At 39.6% G+C, this 21767-nt stretch overlaps 2 protein-coding genes across 3 annotated transcripts in view; both read left to right on the top strand.

Annotated features, from left to right (window-relative positions):
* rptor (regulatory associated protein of MTOR, complex 1) overlaps positions 1-5015 on the top strand; it is a 182454-nt gene extending 177439 nt beyond the window's left edge. Inside the window, exons 30-34 of the mRNA XM_035659536.1 lie at positions 600-646; positions 741-827; positions 923-1039; positions 1302-1431; positions 2337-5015. Of these exons, the coding sequence (XP_035515429.1) occupies positions 600-646; positions 741-827; positions 923-1039; positions 1302-1431; positions 2337-2405 (450 nt within the window). The 3' untranslated portion in view covers positions 2406-5015. The remainder of the gene's footprint in view (positions 1-599; positions 647-740; positions 828-922; positions 1040-1301; positions 1432-2336) is intronic.
* Positions 5016-6514: 1499 nt separating this feature from the next.
* Positions 6515-21767, top strand: part of si:dkey-237i9.8 (platelet endothelial cell adhesion molecule) — a gene marked incomplete in the record, with an annotated part of 18964 nt that continues 3711 nt past the window's right edge. Inside the window, 14 exon segments of one of the 2 annotated variants that reach the window (XM_035660045.1) lie at positions 6515-6723; positions 6840-6875; positions 10924-11217; positions 11614-11895; positions 11984-12256; positions 12883-13155; positions 13796-14074; positions 14634-14909; positions 15564-15662; positions 15777-15807; positions 17353-17432; positions 19731-19784; positions 20550-20645; positions 21178-21234. In XM_035660045.1, coding sequence (XP_035515938.1) covers positions 6681-6723; positions 6840-6875; positions 10924-11217; positions 11614-11895; positions 11984-12256; positions 12883-13155; positions 13796-14074; positions 14634-14909; positions 15564-15662; positions 15777-15807; positions 17353-17432; positions 19731-19784; positions 20550-20645; positions 21178-21234 — 2173 coding nt within the window. 2 annotated transcript variants of the gene reach the window in all.

The following is a 21767-nucleotide window of genomic DNA, read 5'->3' as shown; positions in this document are numbered from 1 at the left end:
CATTGCGTGTCCTAAAATTCAGCCCTTTTTGTTTTCCGTGAAGTAATTACCTCCCATGTTAACCCAAATCCTTTAATAATCATCCTTGGTTCATCTGCTCATCAGCAAAAGACAAAAAACCTATATTGGCAGAAAACCAATGCCCCAACCATTAAGAAAACTACTCCCCAAATGTGTCTGAATGACTTAAATACCTTACATTTATCGATTTAATGTACTTTAAAAAAGATTTATTTCATAGACACACACATGGAATTTAGTTAATTGTTAAATATTATGTTGAAGTACTGTTTCTTTTCTCTTGTTATTAACAGTGTTTTGAATATATTGTAAATGAATGGCAATATTATAAAGGAATATGGTGTGCCAATAAAGCCCTGTGAATTTGATAGGAATACAAGTGCCTTGCAATTTGATGAGAAGACAATCTACATTTTACATTACAAATATAAATATGGGTGAAAGTTAAACAGAGGAATTGCACGGTTTACGGCGACAGGATGGGATTGTCTAGTCTCTGTCTTTCCTTATTTTATCTGTTTCCTCAGTTTATTTTGGTGTTATGGCTGTTCCTGTGTTTTGCACTAACTGTGTTTTAGGCTTTGAGCATACTGGTGCTGATGATGTTCACAGTCTCACAGCTCTGGTGTTATTTTCCTGCGTTTCCTGTCAGGTCATTGTGAAGAAACACACAGTTCTCACCTTGGCTGACATTTGTTGTGTCTGTTGTGTGTCTGCAGCCGGGTGATGACCTACAGGGAGCACGGAGCCTGGGTGGTCAAAGCTCACCTACAGAAGGAGACAGACGGACATATTATCAGCGTCAGGTACGCTCCTTCTTTGTCTCTTAACTTTCACACTACCCAAACTTTTTTTGTTTGTTTGTTTGTTTTCCTGTACTGACTGTGACGCTCCCCACCAGTGTTAATGGAGATGTTCGATTCTTTGAACCGCGGTCGCCGGACTCCATCAACGTGCTGCAGACAGTGAAGGGGTTAACAGCCCTGGACATCCACCCGCAGGCCAACCTGTTTGCCTGGTGAGTATGTTTGTATAGATGTAGGTTCCAGACCTGACAAAAAGGCTCATAAAGTGTCCACAATGTGAACGTCAGATCCCTGCAAGGGCATTTCTTTTGTTTCTGTTGTCCTTGCTTTCTTCCATTTGTCTAAATAGAAGAGAAAATTATCGTTCTTCCTGTATTTACTTGAGTTGAAAAAGATTCACCACAAAAGAAATCCACAGCAGTATACACAGCTTATGATGGATGTGATGTCCATGTTTTTTCCTCTGCCCTCCAGTGGATCGATGAACCAGTTCATAGCAGTCTACAATGCTAACGGCGATGTGATCAGCAACATAAAGTACTATGACGGCTTCATGGGACAAAGGATTGGGGCAATCAGCTGTTTAGCCTTCCATCCTTACTGGGTAAAGTAACACTTATTTTTTACTGCCCACAATAGTACTCATGCAGTCGTACATCTGGGCCAGTAGATATCAAACATTTCAGAATGACTAAGTGCAGTAAAAGGAAGCTTAACATGTTAAAATTAACAAATTAACAAAACACTATATGTATTGTTAAAGGGATCTCTTATAGTGATGAAACCCACAAAGAATTATCACCCAACTCTGTAACTCCCCTCAGCTCTACACAGCTTTTAGGTCATTATTTTGGTTTTCTGGCTCGCAACTGTTTTATATTTACAGCAGCAGCTACTTTCCAAAAACACCAAAAGACCAAAAACAGAAACACGACTCCAAATGTGGGCTAATGTTGATTGTCCTGGATGTGTACATATGTAATTGTTTGCTAGCAGGTTCACCATATTAACTTTATGAGGTTATAAAATGTCAGTGTTATGTTTTCAATTTCCACTACCTCCAAGTAAACAAAAAAATGAATTAGTGCAGCTTTAAGTAAATATACTAGGTTACTTTCCACAGATTATGTCAAGTCTAACCATCTCATATCAACGTGTTTGAAAGATCAGTTTCTTGAGGACATTAGAAAGGAGTAGCTCATATAAAATCCACTTAACATGGATCCATCCCTCACTCTGCCTAATGGCCGTTTATGACCCCAACTAGTTGCTAGCAAGTGCAAATTAGTGAGTACATACATACATGTATGTAAGTGCATTTCTGAGCAGAATGTCATGGACGTCAGCAACATAGAGTATAACTATAGTTTTTATCACGTCTGCAATTATTGTTCATCTCTAACCTTTGCACTCCAAATATATACACACACACACACAGACACACACATATCATTTCACCTGTAGTAAACTAAGACTGTCTAACCTGCTTTTCTCTTCGTCTCCCTTCAGCCCCACTTGGCGGTGGGCAGCAACGACTACTACATGTCCATTTATTCAGCAGAGAAGAGGCTCAGATAACACACCAGCATTTACCACCCCCCCTCCCCAACAAAACCACCACATATGACTTCTGACCCTGAGCCCCGAGCTCCGGGATGTAAATGACGTTTTTGTTGTACATATGCAATTACCACCCTGAATGTTCTAGTGATGGCTGCTGACAAAAAACTCATGCTACGAACGACGATATAAATATTCTTATTATTATTCTCATTGTTTATTCATATTCTTATTATGAAGCTAATGATTGTAGACTTGGCTGTGCTGAGGAGTGTGTATATTTAAATAGCGTATACAGATGAATAGAGGTTCTATTTTAAAGAAGTGGTACCCACCGATCACGGGGGCTCCTCCTCGCCGCACAGCGAGCATCACTACCTGAACGAACTGTGACCCCAGTGAACTGAGGGGGGGGGGTCGCCCAGAGGACAACACACACTGTTGAAACACATTCACTGGTGCAGGAAACACGAGCTCGCCCTCCGCTGGACCCCGGTGTGTTTATAAATTCATTGTAATGGCCGTCTCGCAGCCAAAGGACACAGAGTCTTACTTTGCAAGACGTTTGTAAGGACGGACCCAGAGATGGTGGACTGTGCTCCTTCTTGCCTGACACGTTGACGAAGCTGACGTGATGAGTGTTTCTTGTGTGTGTGTGTGTTAAAATGGATTATAGCACAGATGTGCCCCACAGTGGGCCCTCATAGCCTTGGACTTAAATGATGCCCAGCAAAGATGCCTGCTCCCATGCTAGAACTCTCCTTCTTGCTTCCTGACCCCAGCGTGCCAAACATAATCATATTTTCCATGCAAGCCCCTTTGTTGTGGCTCAAGGTGTTGTGGGTTAATTTGTTTTTTAACTTAATCACCTGTAAAAAGGGAAACCTTCTATGGCCCTTAGGATGACACATACCCTGATATCTAGCACAGTGAGCACCCAGTCCTACAGGGATTCTGCAGCACCTGCCTGCCTGCCCTGCAAAGCAATAAAAACCTCCCTTGATTCAGCCTCAAGCTCCTCCCCGACGTTTCCGATAACGGAAAAATAACACTTCTGCTTGAAGGTGATAGCAGCACCGCATGCCATCAATTTCTTCAGACAGTTGTACTTGCCCACAACCCAACCACCCAGAGGTGCCACAGGATAGCAATACAAACACACCCATTTCAATTCTCAGCGGTGTAATTCTTTCTTTTTACATACTCATAGTATCAGATGGGTGCCTTTTTTACCCCATCAGCTCACACCATTGACAGGAAAGATATCAATTAAATTGATTTTCCTGTGATTGTCCAAACTTTCTGCTAACCAATATGTCCAAGTCCTCCCAATGTGGAATAAAAAGAGAGCAAAAGAATCCCTGAAAATACTTTTTTGACCAGCTTCAGATTAGTGCACTGGCCCTTGTGTGCCAGTTGATCTTTTTCTGGCATCTGGAAAAAATATATAGAATATGACCCTGGATGCTTATCTAATCACAGTGAGGGGCAGCTCTGTTGAGACTCCCTTTGAGCACACTGCAGGTTTTAAGAACTTTAGGTTATGTGACTCATCACACCAGGGATCAGCTGCCACCCCACTGTTTGAACCATTTTTCATTTTGATTAAACCTTCTGCAAGGTTTCTTTTTTTTTCTTTGAGTTTTTATTTTGGATTTTATTGCCAGACATGTTTGGTTTGATTTTGTTTAACACAGTTGGAGGCGTAAAGTGAGTTGCATGTTAATGCTGGTGTCATCAGAACTGTGGCACTCTCTTTAACTCTGTACCTGTACATGGTCACTGTGTCAAGTTTTAGTCAGTGTCCTAAATCCCGCTCAGGTATTCCATGAGCCACCTCAAACCAAGGTTGAGCAACTACCAGCCTCCCCCAGTGTCAGCATGATCTTTTTTCTTTTTGTGCAGTATCACCATCAATGTGCCTCTTCCTGGGGCTGCAGCTTTGCTTATTCAGCTTTTTAAAATCTTTACAATCTTTAAAAGCTTTTTTCTCTTTCAGTTTTGTAATTTTATGTTTTTAATTCTGCTGGCATTTGTTTGCCTTAGCCTCCATGAGGTGGAGAGGAAAAAAGTGGGGACAGCCTTACCCTCACACACACACACACACACACACACACACTTGCTGTACCATGCCCCCTTTATCCCCAGTGTAACGCAACAGCCGCCCCCTCCTTCCTTTCCTGCCACGCCCACCTCACCCCTCTGCATCGGCTGTCCTGAGCTTTGCTTTTCCCCCGCAGAAGGAATAGACTCTTGGACTGAAAGTGAACTGGGAACACACACCATACAGTCTGTATAAGCGACTGCAGTTGCAGTGACCACATTAGTCCCCACCACCACCCCGTCACTGAGCTCTTTAGCGCTCTCTGTGGTTTAGCAGGCCTCAACTGCTTCACCGGCTCAGCCCAAATCGTGTATTTTGGCGTCGGGCCGTTTGCTCAGAATCACATTCATCTCTAAGTATCCTGCTTTGAGTTTTAAGATTTTAGATCTGAAGAAAAAGACTTTAACAAAGTAGTCAGAAAGGAAAAATGAAAACAATCAGGTTTGTCTCTGTGACTCTAGACTGCTTTGCTGACTGTGGTTTATAAGACAGGAGATGAAATCAATGAAATAAACCAAATACAACACTGGATTTTGTTTGTTTCTCACATTTACATTTGAAGCATTATTATGCTGCGGTCCTCCTAATGTTTTGTCTACATCTACATTATGAAAACCTTAAACTGAAGATCAACAGTCATTGAGACACATTAGAAATAACTTTTAATGAACAACTGATTATGCTTAGTGGAATAATTGACAGTACTTAGTAAACTGAAGTATTATTTACATATAAAACACATTTTTAGCTGTATCAAAGCACTAAGGTAAATTCTTCTCAAATGAATTTGATGCATGTCTTCAAGCTTTTGTTGGGAACCATTGCGTACACCCTATGTGATATTTAATTCAATTCAAGAATTCATATGAACTCAACAACTGAACAGACAAAATTAAATACAGACAGAATTAAACCGGTTTCATTTTTTTATTCATAGTCAAAATAGGACCTGACTTTTAGCCCTTGGGTCAAGCCCCAAAATGCTGGGGGATAACCAAAAGTCATCAGGGTTATTTTTTCAGACTTTTAAGATATGAAATGATAAGTTAAGATGTTCTTTTATAGACCTAAATGTAGTTAGCCACAGCAACAACACTGTTAGTCATTAGCTGCTGCTGTAAATAAACAGTACACAGAAAGTACAATAACTGACCGCTCCTTTTGTTTATCTTAACAAAGCTATGCTAGCTTGGCTCAGGATTAGTTAGGAGCCACTTGGGTAAACGTGGGTGTTACCAATGGGACCTATTGTTTTTGTAGAGATGATTATTTATCAACTAATGCAAAATCTTTGAGAGGCTTAGGATGCTCAAAAACTCAAATCAGCACACGTCAGAGCTGGCGAAAATTTGGCCGTGGTCAGCAGGCGCCACAGCTCCCCAAAACGCACAACAGGGCTGGAATAGAGCTGTTTTTATGTCAACCATATTTGGTGGGATGATTGTATTTGAGATTTCAGTTTTTAGTTTTAAACACTGCACATGGCTTTGAAATCTAACTTTTTTTTATATCTTGCATCATTTAATTTACTTTAATCAACATTTAATCTTGAATTCGAATGAAGTCACTGACTTACTGCCAAAGTCAAAAGTGAGTAGTTCATCAGGGTGTAAGTCATGATGGAAACTATGCGTACCAGTGAAAATAGTTCCAGCTACATACAAGCCAGGCTAAGATTTATGTCAGTGAAAACAGTTTTCAGTAGCTGAACTAAACCATTATCTTCACATCAGGAAATGGGCTTTGCAGCACAAAGAATGTTGTCCCGTCTTGTTCTTCTCTCTACCTGCACCGGCCCTGCCAGCCAAGGTCAGAGGTGAAAGGCCTGACTACTGCACCCCAAGCAATACACCATTATTGTGACTACCATTTCACACACACATTCACACACACACACACTCATACATGAAGGAGGAGAACATTGCACAACAGCAAAGAGCCTGGGCGGCACGAACATCCTGAGGAAACAACACTCACTTCCTGGCAAATTAAGCCAAGCCGACGGCTGCTCGGGTTGATAACCGCCACTGCTGGACACCACTGAGTGGCTGAGGTAGAGCACCACCTTAGTGTCCGCTCCCACCAGTTTTAGATCTGCCCCCAACACAGCCCATCAACTGCCATAGTCACAAGTCTGTTAACCTCCAGGACAGCCAGCAGCGTTGGGAGCCCAGTGTCCCTCAGACAGGATGACCCTCCTACTACTGCTCACCTCGACACTCCTGTCCAGCTGTAAGACCGCTGACTTTTTATCTTCTGCATAGGAACTTTTTGGATTTCTTTTTGTGGAGTCAGTTGATAGATTTGTTTCTAACCTGGTGCTTTACTTTCTTATCTTGCCCCAAAAGACTTCCATCCATGGGGAGTGGTGAACGCACAGTCATGTAAGTATAGTCTAAAATAAATCAGAGAGACACCTAATCTAATCTAATCTAGATAATATTTGTCGTTTAAAAAAGTGCCTGTCTTTACTTTCAATACAAACATAACATAGGTTATTGGTCTTTGAGTTGGATTTTTCAATCAGTTGTCGGCCACTAAAGAACAAACAGAGACACATGGTCAGTCAGTGGAAACAGTCCTGTTTGTTATCAGAGCTTTCTGGTGTCTGTTACGGTGGAAAGGCTGTGGTAGGAAGCGTTGGGAACATGTTGGCGAGCAGTGTCACACGCCTCCCTGTCCTCCTGACTTGGTTGGTGATGCGGATCAGTTGAAGTAGAGATGGAGGCATTGTCTGAGCCAGGGCCAAACTCAGGACGTGAAGAAAGACCTATATTTGATTACTAATATTTGCGGTTGCTTCTTACATAAGTGATTTTCTAAGTGAAGATCTTTTAAGTAAAAGTACCAATAGCCCAGTGTAAATATACAGCATTACAAGTAAAGTCCCTGCATTTAAATTATTTCTTCTTATTTTCTTATTATTTATTAAATTATTTATATTTATATATTTATATTTAATATAATTTAAAAACATGTTCTTCTTGTTCCTGCAGCAGTATGCAACTTGTACATTGTGATCCACCAGTGCACATCCACTGAGAATGGACTTTATTGTGAAGTATGAGACATCTTGTGTCCAGCAGGAAAACTTTAGAAATTAACATTTGCATATTCAGAGATTCTGGATTTTTTTAATGAGGTAGAAGGAGGATATTTCAATGTGGGAATTGATTATTTGTATATGTGTCTTATTACATGTCTGGGGGGATCTTTAAGTAAAAATATATCAGTATTATCAGCAAAATGTATCGTGTATGAGTAAAAATGGTCTCTATTATTACAATATTATTAAGTTGTTATTAATCCTGATCCACCTAGACCAGCTAGAGCTAGTTTTAACTACTTTATAAACAGTTTGGTAGTTTTGACCTGTGGTGTTCCAAAGGGTCACAAAATCATTAATGGGAGATGAAAGAAGAAAAAAGTTTTTTGTACATCCATGCTTTTTAATGAAATATTGGATCATTTGAACTCTGGGCCTTCAACAGTGAAACCATCTCAGAGGTTTAGAGGGGAAATCACTCTTTGGTAGAACTGATAACTCATAGACACTCATTTTTTTAAGGGGCCTCAAGCCCAAAATTATGGACACAAAACAGCTGTCAGATAAGTATGATGGAGTAAAAAGTACAATATTTCCCTTTGAAATGTAGTGAAGCATAAAATGTAAAAACTCAAGTAATGTACAATTACCTCAGAATTGTGCCTAAGTACTGTACTTGAGTAAATGTACTCCACCACTGGCTCAGCATGCACCTGCCATGACTCACACACCATTTGAGAGCCCATAGCAAATCTCTGTCCTGCACGCCTGATTTTTCTCATCATCAGGCCTGCCAGGTCTGTTGAATGATGCTGGGCCTGGGCCAGATTCAGATTCTGTTTGTCTGACAAAGTGCTTTTCCTGTCCTTTTTTTTCTTGTTCCCTGGGTTTGTTTACTGCCCCACAACACCCCATCCTGAGTCACAACAGCAGCTTGTTGTCTCTAATACTCCACCATATGGGTGATGAGGTGGGGAGGCTTGACGTAGGTGTGCAGATGCTTTCTGTCTCCGGTTACACTGCAGAAACTAGACCGTTGCCACTTTTAAAAAGTGTTTCCTAAAATACAAAATGTTGCTCTTTTAGTCTTGGTATCTGACAATAAATATCTCATCTGAATCATTCATTGCAATTGCATACCTGTAAGATCAGTCCTACCAATGATGTGCAGTTGTTTATAATAACTCCAAAAAAGCACCAAAGCTGTATCGAATTGATCTGGTTTCCATTTGTAGTATGAGTAGTATTGACAGTTCATGTTATCAACAGTTCGTGTGTGGAACAAAAGAGGTAGAACACATTGGCCAAAAAATGCAATCTCAGAACCCCACGATTTAGATCATTTAGACATTAGCTTGTCATTTACAAGTATGAAGTTGCTAATTGGACTGCAGAGGAAGTGTTGGCCCAGATATATATATATTATTTATATTTATATTAGAACCACCAAAACATTGGTCTTTTCCGCCCCAGGGGCTAAATCGTCAGTAGCCGATAGGTTCCGTCAGGCCCGGCTGCATATCAACAGATGGTACTCTTTTAGATTTATTTGAAACTTCTGGCATTGTGGCTGTTTTTTAACATTAGATTACTAAGAATTGTACAGTCATGCATTCATGCATTGTTTATTGTGTGAGTCACATACCCAGAAAGGATGCTTTCACAATGCATATGGTGATGAAATTCTGCAGTAACACATCAGCTTCCTGAGTGCCAAGCTGATACTCAATTTTATGGCAACTGTAATAGAAATCTCAGCGCTGGTCATTTAAAATATTCCTGCAAAATGACCATTCAGGAGCGTTGGTTTGAACAGGAAGTAGATGAAGGGAAGTGATTAAAAGGAAATTCTGTTCAATCCACTAATATGCAAACTATGTAAAAGCTCAAAGGAAAGGGGGTAAGACTGAATACTCTCAACTCCAATTCAGTCTTTCTGTACATCAACGTCTGGGTGCTTCTGGCTTTCTCAGGATAAAATCAGTAGTTATCTGACAGACATGTGTATAGGGTGTAAATCTGTTTAAAGGAAGGAGATGAACACAGAAATAGACTCCATAGAGAGGTCAAGAAAGGACTCCGTCAATATGTACACAGTCTAATGCTGCATTCACAAGGGTTCAGGCGGTAGACAGAGTATTGAGGTCCAAAGTTACAATATTTAAACTTTTTGCTTTGGCTTTCTCATACAAGGAGGAAACATGCTAAATCATTTTATTTAATGTATTATTCCATTCTTAAAACAATACGATATCACTATAGCAATATAACCCCATGCATGTATTGTTTTGACGCCCTGCCTTTAAGTCGGACTGTTTTTGTTTTTCCAGTGATGTGAGGTGAAGGTGCTGTCTGCCTGAATGAACAGTGAAATTCACAAAATATAAAACCATATAGATGCACACATTCAAATAAAGCAGTAAGTCTACAGAGTAAAATATCACATATAAGTTGCCCAAAGAACATATACGGTTAAGTAGAAAAAGTATTCATAAATATCAGTTACGTGAATGTGTATGAATAAATGTAGAGAACAAAGAACTACAGAGAAAGGATTTGTTGTATGGAAAACATTTTAGTGTGTATAGTGGTAAACATTACATTGGAAACAGAACTTTGTCTCCACTCTGACTCTTTTTTTTTTTGGTAATGATTGTACCAGAAGAAGCCATGAGGACAATTTACTACAAGTTATATTCCTCACCATTTTTTTCCCATTTGTTTGTTGCATTTCTGCCAAGAGTTAGATGAAAAGATCGATACCACTCTATCTGTACGTAAAAAAGTCAATTAGCTTAGCTTAGCTTAGCATACAGACTGGAAGCAGTGGGAAATCTTGGCTCTGCTCAAAAATCCACATACCAGCACGTCTAAAGCTCACTAACGATGAAACAACAACAAATTTTGGTTTGACAGCAAGTTAGGTGCTGAACTCTCTTTATATTAACAGCAGATAATCCACTTCCAGCTCTAGGTCCGTAGTTAGATAGACAAAAGGGTCGTATTGAATTTCAAATATAACTTGCAACGACAAATATATAGCATTAGAAATATGGTCCAAAGCAGGGGTCTTCAACGTTTTCCAGGCCAAGGACCCCCAAACTGATGGAGAGATGGAGCGGGGACCCCCTAATTATATATATTGTATAAAATTGTGTTTTATATTAAACTGGTCCTATAGTGCCATGTATAAATGTACCTTGTTATTGTGCATTCAATACTAAGATATTCAAATAATACACAGGTTCATATATTCATGTTTTTATTTTAAACATGTGCAAGGTACAAAATGTAAAAGCTCAAAGTCAACTGCCTACTCTTTTTCAGGGCAGTAGATTAGCTCGCACATTAAGTCTAATTTATTTATTTTTTAAATCACTCCCTAGTTACGATAAGAAACATCACCCTGTCCATCGAGCCCAGTACTGATGTGACACGGGACACCAATGTGACTCTGAGATGCAAGGCCCTCGTCAGCAGCTCGGGGCAGGCGGTGCTGAGTCGTGAGTACACTATATACAAAGACAGCAACGTTGTCTACACCAAGACCTCCAGCACCCCAGAGGATCTGCTGTACCCACTGCCCGAGGCCAGAGTCTTCAACAGTGGCAAATATAAGTGCACGATTAAAATTGAGAGCAGAGAGATGAGCAGCGACGTCAAGAAACTCACGGTAACAGGTTGGTTTGTTATTATGGATCGCCTATGGATAGTAGCCTATTATCTGTTTATCAATTTCAGGTGAATCTGATAATAAATAATTTCAAAAGAAACTAAGAGTTTCTAACTAAAAGTTTTAAAAATATGTTAAACATCTGTTAGCAGGATGTGCCAAAAAAGATCTAAAATGTTAATCTGGAGAGAGAACTACTGACATAGCTTAGATTTTTTGCCATCCTATGTGTTTAAGATTAAAAAACTAATCAAAACATTTCAGTGACGGGAATGATGTGTTTATATACAACAGCAACAGGGGAATGTCTTTAACACTGGCAGAAAATGGTGCTGTTTCATTTCCATTTTTCAAGCTCCGTTGGATTAAATCTGAGCACATTTCTCACGTTTTGGGTTTCCAGGCCTGTCAAAACCAGTTCTCCACCTTAACAAGGGTGTGGTCAATGAAGGGGAGGAGGTAACGGCCAGGTGTTCGGCGCCTGGTGAGACAGGCTCCATTTACTTCTACTTCTTCAAGGACTCCAAAGAGTTCCAGGAAAAGTCTACCAATTCCAACCAGACAGAGATCAAGCTACACTTCAGCAGTGTTGGCGTCCACAAAATTCACTGTTCCTATACTGTCTTCGTAAGGCCAGAATCCTTTAAGTCTGAGGACAGCAACAATGTCACTGTTTCAGTCAAAGGTAAATAGCCTTAATTTTCAAATTTCTGTACTTTTCAATGCACTGGACCAATCTCAGGACTTTTTCTTCATTGATTTTGTCTCCTTAGAGCTGCCCATTACAGCAGTTTTGGTGATTGACCCTCAGTCCAAAATCTATGAAGGAGACCAACTCGACATCTCGTGTTCCATAAGCAACATGCACAACTCTGAAAGTTTCGTTCTCTACCTGAGCCAGGGGGACAGCCTTCTTAAGACTGGAAACAAAACCACAACACTTAACCACGTCATGGTTGCAAAGGCAATTGATCCTGGGGAGTTTGAGTGCAAATTAGAGATTGGAAATATAGTGAAAGTCGCCACAAAGATACTTTCAGTGACTGGTGAGTGGACAGAGGAAAGACCTGTGTGTGCATGCTGTATATATATAAATATATATAAACCTGTGTTCTATTGATATGTTTTTCATCTTAATTAAGATCTTAATCTTAAATAAATTAAATGTTTTAAAGCTTTTTATTTCTCTTATGCTCCATTTGAATTATTTAACTATAATAATAACCACAAAATAAAGAAAAGGAGTCAATAGAAATTATCTTTAAATTATTTTCACCAGCGACTAGCTGGTAAACATGGTGCATTAGGCTATTAGCAGCTAAAGAGATTTTTCCCTTAGAGTTAGTAGAGACCAAAAACAAAGCAAAAGAAGCGTGAATACTGGACTTACATTCACCTAGTAGCTATAACACGACTCCAAATGAATACCAATGTTGCTCCGTAACAGCAGGATGTGCTAAAGGAAAAGTACAAAGCTTTTTATTTCTTTTACACTCTGTGTAATTAATGTATTACCAGTACAAGCCTATTGATTGATTTTTTGAAAACATTTGTTTTTGACCCTGATAATCTTTTATTGTATCTTGTCGGTATTGTGTCTCCATAACTATCGACATTTACACTAAGTGACATCAGTGCAGATGATGATTTGTTTTTTTAAATCTATCCACAGAACTGTTTTCAGCGCCTACTATCACCATATCTCCAGCTGAAGTCTTTCAAAAGGAAATTATGCAAATAACCTGCAGATGTGAGAGATATGCCTCTGAAAGACTCACCAAGGAAGATGTGACTTACACTCTTGATCCACCACAAAGCCCGCTGAACCCCAGGGGCAATGGAGTATTTTCTGGCAGGGCCCTACTATTTGAATTCAACTATACCTGTGTTGCTGAAGCCAAGGGCATTGAGAAACACAGTGAAGCCCTGACTGTACGTCCTAAAGGTAAACTTACTTGATGCCTCTTCTAGATGCAAATTTGAATAAACCAGTTAAAAGTGGATTTATGTAAATGCTTCAGAACTTTAACTTTTACGTAAAAGTCATCATGACATTATTGATTACATAAAGGCTGCAGCAGCCTTTTGCTAACAAGTTTGCCATACTAATTTAAAAGGTGATAATATGTCAGTGTTCTTCGTGGCTAGTTTCCTCTGCCCCCAAGTGGCAGCATAATTTGCTATCTAATCTAATAATGTTAAATGATGACATTAATTAGATTTTTTTTAGGGGATTTGCTGTAAGAGAATAGGAGTACTGTAAGATTTATTTCAAGGGCAAAATCAGTTTTTTTAATTCATCACTTGTAACCTGTGAGAAAATTCAATTCAATTCAGTTTAATATTATTTGTATAGCGCCAAATCATAACAGAAGTTATCTAAGTACACGGAAGGAAAAGGAAAAACTTCCTTTTAAGAGGCAGAAACCTCGGACAGAATGTGAATAAAGCTGCCACAAGCATTTACATAGAAATCACTGTGTCTGAATGACAAAAATCTTGTCTGGACAGGCCTTTGGTTTTTGCTTCATCTGATCTGTCCAGAGGCAATCGGTGTGTTTAAATTTTTTCTCTATCCTCTTTAGTTTATGTCTCCATGCCAAGGATCTCTGCGGTTGGCAAGGCAGTTCTAGGAAAGCCCATCAAGATCCTCTGTCAGTCAGACTTCGGCAGCCTGCCGATAAACTACACCCTGTTCAAGGATTATAAACCACTGAGCACAACCAGCATCAAGCTGTCCTCTCAACAAGCTCTCTTCACAGTCACCATCACCAAGCCTGAAGAAATAAACAAGTTCATGTGTGAGGCAAAGAACAGTCGAAAGGACGGCGAGCTCAGTAAAAATCTCCTCACTGCTGTCATAGGTAAATGTTCAAAACAAGTATGTTTATCCATTTTACACGATTACTATATATTTAATTTGGCTCATCAAACTGCTCATAAATGGATTACCACATGTAAATAACCACTGCTGAGTCATATGATTATATGGAACTCTGAAAAAAAGCAACTATTAACAAATGACAGAACACTTAAAGGTCTGTTAAGTAGATTTTCAGTCACATAACACAACCTTCTTCAGCAGATAAAACTTGTCCAGCTGTCAGGCCCCCATCATCAAATGGACGTTTTTACACCTGCTGTTTCCAGTCTTAAACTAAGCTAAGCTAACCAGTTGCTCGTTGTAGCTTCATATTTACTGTACAAACATAAGAGTGGTATTGATCCTCTCATCTAAAAAGGTATGGTTCTATGTATGTTATATGTAGCATATTTCCCAAAATGTCAAACTATTTCTTTAAAGACACGTAATGAAAATGTCTGTAAGGTTTTTGGGCTTTAATGACATAATAAAATCAAAGTTTATAATTGAAGCAGTGTTGATTAATCTCACCTCTTTTCTTCCACCTTTTCTTCTCCCAGAGCCTCTGTCGTACCCGACTGTGACCATCCTCCCCAGCTTAGAAGACCTTTATGAGGGAGGTTCTCTTGACCTCTTATGTAGTATAAGAGGTACTCCGCCGGTCACCTTTAAGTGGTACCGTGAAGGCCGTGAACAGCCACTTAATACTACCACCTCCAACCAGAACTACACAAAATACCATGTCCCCTTGTTGTCTAAAGAATTCAGCGGAAAATACTACTGCGAGGCAGTCAACCACGCCAACAACGTCCGCAGTGACGATGTCAACATAGTGGGTGAGAGTGATGTGTATTTACGTTCATTATGGACCCCCACCTGCTCCAAACCTGTAGTTCTGTTTTACTTCTGGGGCATAATAACCTTCAGAGACTTAAATTTGATTAAAAGTAAAGAAACATCAGACTACAGCCTTCTTGTCTCACCCTCCTGTTCCAAGCGTGTAGGAAAACCTAGTGCAGCCACAAAAAACATAAAAAATGGCTAATGCTAAGTTAACGAAAACACATTCTTTTTCAGGTGATTATACACTAAAACATACATTAAAACATACCTATGAATATTTTATTACATTTCTGCTAATAGATCTTCCTGGATGTTACACACTGGACCTCTAAAGATCCAGTCTTTATTCTAAAATTGGTTCTAGATGGGGCCTTGATCATTTTCCACAAGTTTTGCAACCACCATACTTCTCCTACACACTTGGAAGGCTGAGCTGTATTCAAATGGTTGCAATCTGCAGTTTCACCACTAGATGCCACTAAATCAAACACACGGTAATGTAATCTCACACTAAGGTAGTCGTGCTGTCTTCAGCAACCGTGGTAATCCTGTCCTATTTTATTCACTCCCCTTCTTTTCCCTTCCATTTTATTTGTCACTGACTTTGCCTTCTTTCTGTGTGTTTGTCTCTTTTTCTCCATCCATAGTGCAACTGGCGCATTGGAAGAAAGGTGTGATCGCGGGGTTCTGTCTACTGGCGGTGTCGGTGTTGGTGGTGTGTGTGCTGTGGTTCAGATCCAAAAGAGGTAGAAAGACCTACAGCCCTCCAACAAGTCAGGCCTCTCATGTCTGTATGAAAACCAACTTTCCTCTGTCTACTTCCTCCTGCTCTTCTTCTCACCTCTCCTCTCCTATTGTAGGTAAAAGAGAAGCAGCTGCTGAACTGTCGGTGTGAGTTGGCTCGACTACTTGCTTACTCTAAATGTGACAGATACTGGAGAAGTTAGTGACAGTGTGTCTAGTTTTAACAGCTTATTTATAGCCTTTAAAGGTCCTGTGTGTAGGATTTAGTGGCAACTCCCTCGTTTTATCCTCGCCTTCTGTGCATGTGGAAGAATCTACAGTAGCGTCAAAATGCTCAAGAATGCAAAAAAAATGCAAACACTCCCATCCTAAACCAGTCCTTGGTTTGTCCCTTCTGGGCTAATGCAGAAACATGGTGGACTCCAAGAAAGGCGGCCAACAACACCTGTAGATAAAAACAGTTCATTCAAACATAACAAAAACATAACGATTCCTATATTCAGGTGATAATAATAAAAGAAGAATACCTATTATATTCCATTTGTGCAAATAGATCCTCCCAAATGTTACACACTGGACCTTTAAAGAGCCACACTGGTTGTTTCGCATGTTTGAGCACATAGACTTCCTATTATTACAACCTTTTTTCAAAGACTTGGGTTGATTTCCTACCTTCCGGGTAGTAATTAGTTAAATATTAGCGTTCTATGAAGATCAGCTTTCCGAGACTTGAAACTTGCTTGAGATAGGAGACACTGAGTTTTTAGACAGTTTTATTTTTTGACACATCATTTCCACTTGGTATTGCTTTGCTCACTCACATACACTCTGACATCAAGCCTGTCAACTTTAGAAGTTACTTTTCCCAGCCCATAAAGTGTTAATTAGTAAGCTTTAGAGGTCTTGGGAGGCTAATCTTGTTACCGTTAGCTTCATATTTAACATACACACATGAGAGAGGTATTGATTTTCTCATCTAACTCAGTGAGAAAACAAATAAGCATATTTCCCAAAACATCAAACTGTTTCTTTAAGTTAGAGTAATTTATTAAACCGGTAGGGAAATTGCAGTGGTACAATAGCCACATAAATAACTAATAAATAAGCTTTGTAGCTTGTTACAATAAAAAAATATATATACAAAAAAACTAAAAGAGAAAAAAATTCAAAATAGAAACAAAATTAATAAGAAACAAGTGCACTTGTACTGGACATTTTTCCGGTGCATGTCATGAAGTTAATGTTAGAGTTGTAGAATTAAATGTAAATTGAACATACTGTTTGTATTAAACCAAAAAAAAAAATAGAAAAACCCCCAAACTTTTAGGTACCCTGGGGAGTTTTGTGCCAGAAACGAGGGGCTTGTTCCATTAATCTACATATGTTTTTTGAGGACGGTAATTCATTCAGCACGTTTGTTAGGTCTCAGTTAAACACACCATGTGTTTTGGTTAGAAATATTTGTTTTGAAGAAAACTCCACAGGGGGTCTTTAACACAAGCTGCTGTAACAGGATGCTACAAGAGCTGCGCCATCTTAATAGGCTACAACATACAAAACCACCAGTGTGAATCAGCTGTTGTATCAGAATTGATTGCATACACTACTTAAGCTTTAGATCTTTTGGGCATTTAGTAGATTTTTCCTTGACTTCACCAATGCCAAGTTGACTTTATTTTTACCATTTCTCAGAAAGCCTCCGAGCTCTAAATCAGATGACTCTTTAACAGTGAATCTAACCTACGACACAGAGGTTTATAACGCAGCCTCAGGTAGCTTGGTTTTACTAGTCTTCTATGTACCACTGACTGTACTCATTAGTCATCATCTTAACAGCCATTAGTCATGTATCTTGCCTCAACAGTCATGGCATGTTTGCTGTTGTAGCCACAGCAATCCATTTTCATCCCATGATCCATGTTCTAATATGCATGCAGGGCTCATTTTGTGGTGACCTGGCTACCTTTGTTTATGTAACACTGTATGTTGCTTTCCAGTTGTAGATATCCTGTTTAAGTTTATATGCACACACAACATATGTACATTTGAACGTATTGTCCTCGTCTGTCTCTGACTTCTTGCATGCACATTGTGTTTGTGTCTAAGTCTGTAGTGCAGAGGCAGGAAAAGTAGGATGTTGTTAGAATATAGTTGTTGTAGGAAGTAAACTCTCTGAGGTACAAGCTGTGCTTACGCAGGAAGAAGATGCTTAAGTAGTTCAATCATGGTGACATTGATTGTCAATTGTTGCAAAATGCTTAGAGCGCCCATTATCATCTTCTTCCAGACGCAGCGCCTCTCTATGATGGCACAGAGGGGAGAGTGACCAATGGGGTGAGAGATAGCGTGGCGTCGCTTCCCGCTGACATCAGCAACAGGAGCAGCTACAGTATCCCAGCCACAGTTTAGAGATGCCCCACAGTGGGCGGGACTTTCAATTAAATTTTTTTTAAACTTTCAAAGAAAAGGAAGCTCTAAGAGAGGACTTTCAGAGCAATAATCCTGTTTATGATGCCAAGTGTTGAAGGATTTGGACATTTTCTGAAAAGGAGGGGCGTGTTATGAGAAACCAGGACCCGCTGCTCCCTCTCCCCTCCTCCTGCAATCTAGATGGCCTCTGATTTTATACCTAACATTACTGTCTTTGTCCTTTGTTTCTTCATTCGCCATGTCCGTGTGAATTGCTGTCCTTTATTGTTGCAACAGCTCTATTTGTCTGCTGTGCATGTTTTAATGGGCTGGGTGATCTGTATATACATTTAATCACCATCACGAGAAATGTGTGTATATATTTTTGGTTGATCCTTTGACTGATTGGAAGAGAAACATATAGAATAAAGATATTGGTTTTATTTAGAAGTGTGTCAGTACCATTTATTTTGCTCCAGCTGTATCTGAGGCTAAGTATGCTAAAAACCTTTATACTGCACAAAAAGTCCAATAATATGTTTATTATTATCATGCCTGCATTACTCTTCCATTACAGTGTATGCTGGATGGTGTCACTGTCCTAAGCACAGGTCTATGACAATACCAACATAACATGAAGTCGATTCATTTCCTAAAAAGGAAAACACAGCAGAGACTTCCTTGAAAAGTTGCAACAATAGAGCCTGCAAGAAACTTCCTATGCTGGCACAGGGCAGGCTGGGGGGTGGGGACAGAGGGGGGCAAAATTGAATACATACAGCAGGTGGAGGAAATTAATCACATAAGCTTGGTTAAGCTGTGTGTGAGATTACATTACCAACTGGGAAGTTGCAAAAGGAAGTTGTTTTTGCCAGAGTTTATTGTGCAGCCGCTGCTGAATTAACAGCCTATTGTGCACAAGGCAGCACAAGATTTCTGTATGTTCTGTATGGTTTTATTTTCAGAGCAATAAAGCCTCCACTGAAGGCCAAACTGTAGAAATGTGCCAAAAATCTCACTTAACTCTCTGTTATTGCTTTTAGAATGGAATATAATCTTGATATTTGACTTTTGGTCATGTTAAAATGGTTTGACATTTTGGGAAATACACTTATTCACTTTCTTGCTAAGAGTGAGGCGAGAAGACCAATTTCATTCTCATGCCTGACTCTTAAGTATAAAGCTACTGCCAGGAGACAGTTAACGTAGCTTAGCATACAGACTAGAAGGGGAAACTGTCCGGAGACTGGCTCTGTTTTATATGGCTTAAACAAACAAGATAAAACATTCTAATTAAAAACGTAATTGATAAGTTATTTTTCCTTTAGACATGAGTCAGGCTAGCTGTTCCTTTCTCTTAAGATAAGCTAACCAATTGCTTGGCTGTAGCTTCATACTGAGCAGATAGACTTAAGGGTGGTATTCTTCTCATTCAACTCTCTCATTCAAGAAAGTGAAAAGGTATATTTCACAAAAAGAATGACACAAACACACCTAGATCAGGTGATGTTCATACATGCTCTGTAATATGTAATTTTATTGCTAATTACCTATTAAGGTATGTTTCTTTATTTTAATCAGTGCAGAATTTTTACAACTTAATGAAAGTGTCGGTTTGGCAGCTGCCTTATGACAGATGTCTGTCTTTCTGTGTTTCACAGTGAAGGTGGACAGAGTTGCAGTCAGTGTGTGGAGCAAGCGACCATCTGAAGATGGTGAGCTGGTCTTGTAACATCTACCATTATATTAATGCTTTGAATAATGTCTTACAGTTCGAAGAAGGCATGTATATTTAACACAGGTGGAACTACTGAGAACTGAGCACTTAACCTCAGAGAACTTTAAAGGTCCAGTGGTGTAAACATTTAGGGGGATGCTATTGGCCAGAAATGGGATATAAATTCATTGGTATGTTGTAATATAATCACCTAAATATAAGAATTGTTGGGTTTAGAATAAGCTGTTTTTATCTACAGAGACCACTTTCATGGCATCTGCCATATTGAACTGACATGTTTCTACAGTAGCCCAGAACGGACAAACCAAACACTGGCTCTAAATGGGGCCTTCATTGTTTTTTGGGGGGTTTTGCGGCTACTCTACTTCTCTTACACATTCGGAAGGCCAGCGATATTAGACAAAAAGAATCAATATTCACAAACTAATCCCCACTCAAGGTACACTTACTGTGTTTTTTTTAGGGGTTTTGAATTTTCTCTATCTGCCGATAGAGACAGAGTTTACTTGTCATGCAGATTGATCTGTTGAAATGCAAGTTCAGAAGTTATACTATAGCTCTTGTCCATATTAGGCAAGAAAGGTCATGATTTTAAAAATGTTTGGTAACTACACAGTATAACTAACTTGTCTGTTTCCAAGGTCAAGAATGGACATTAATGCTTAAGAAAACGACACCCCTCATTAAGATGACTATGAATTCAAGAAGCATGTTTCACAGAGAATTTTGTTCACGTGTGTAGATGCCGACAGTGACGAAGAGAGCAGCGTGAAGTCCAATGAGCCTGATGTGGAGTACACTGAGGTGGTGCATCCCGGGCCAGTAGATCCCGCTAGAGGTTAACACTGCACACACACAAAAAAAGTTATATTGTCTACTACCCTATCTTTTTTCTGCTTTTGGTTCTCGTTCTCCAAACTCTGTTAATTTGATAAGCTTTTGTCCCTTTATTTTTTAACCATTCTGTACATTCATCCTTTCTATTCCATACAACCTCACCAAAACTGTTTCTCAGTTTTGCCCACATTCCTTGATAATATGGGCTAACGCATCCTGGGAGGGGCCTAATTACTCATAATTAACACATCTCCAAGTTGCTGTAACTGCAGGGATAACGTCTGGGATTTCCAGAACTGAACTGCAGAACTTATAAACAGGAAGGGTTGAGATAATTGCCAGGCTGGTTTCTGATACTGGCCCCTACTTCGTTATGGTCCTGTGCTCAAGGTCCCAATGGGCCATAGTTGGCAGTTACAGAATATGACACAGCCCCTCTATTTTTAGATGTCTGTTAATGATAGATCAAACAGACAGTATCTGCTCAACTTTGATGTTCAAGCAGGCTAATGTGTTGCTTTTTACATTAACAGTCCCACTCAGAAAAGGCACAGACACAGTGTACAGCGAGCTTCAAAAATCTCCACATGGTGAGTTTAACATTTTTAAAGCTGCACTGATGAATATTTTTATGTTAAGAATGAATTAACTGTGAAAGGGGTTGCTCATAGTAACAAACACACAGAGAATTTAAGATACAAGCAGCGATGAACGGGCCCTTTGCGCGTGTCGGGGTGTGCTGTGGCCGTGTTAAGTGTTAACTCACAAATAGCACAACTTTTAATCGTAATGGTCTTTAGGGTGCACTGACCAAATTTGACGCAGATCTGATAAAGTCCCTAGGAGGAGTTTGTTAAAATACAACATGTGCAAAACGCCTAAAATGGCTGCTAAATCCAAAATGGCTGACTTCCTGTTGGGTTTGGGATCAAGAGATTTTTTTGTACATCTGGACAAGATCTACATGTGTACCACTTTTCATACTCATAGATGAAACGTAGCATGTAGGAGAAACTACGGTGGCCACTAAACTTGCAAAAACTGTAAAAGGCCCTATCTAGAGCCGGTGTTGGATTTGTCCATTCTGGGCTACTGTAGAAACATGGCAGTTCAACATTGTGGA

The sequence above is a fragment of the Morone saxatilis genome, unplaced genomic scaffold (assembly GCF_004916995.1).
Source record: "Morone saxatilis isolate NCDOM2014 unplaced genomic scaffold, NCSU_SB_2.0 Contig17, whole genome shotgun sequence".
NCBI classification, from domain to species: domain Eukaryota; kingdom Metazoa; phylum Chordata; class Actinopteri; family Moronidae; genus Morone; species Morone saxatilis.
This window is presented reverse-complemented; position numbering and strand designations above follow the sequence as displayed.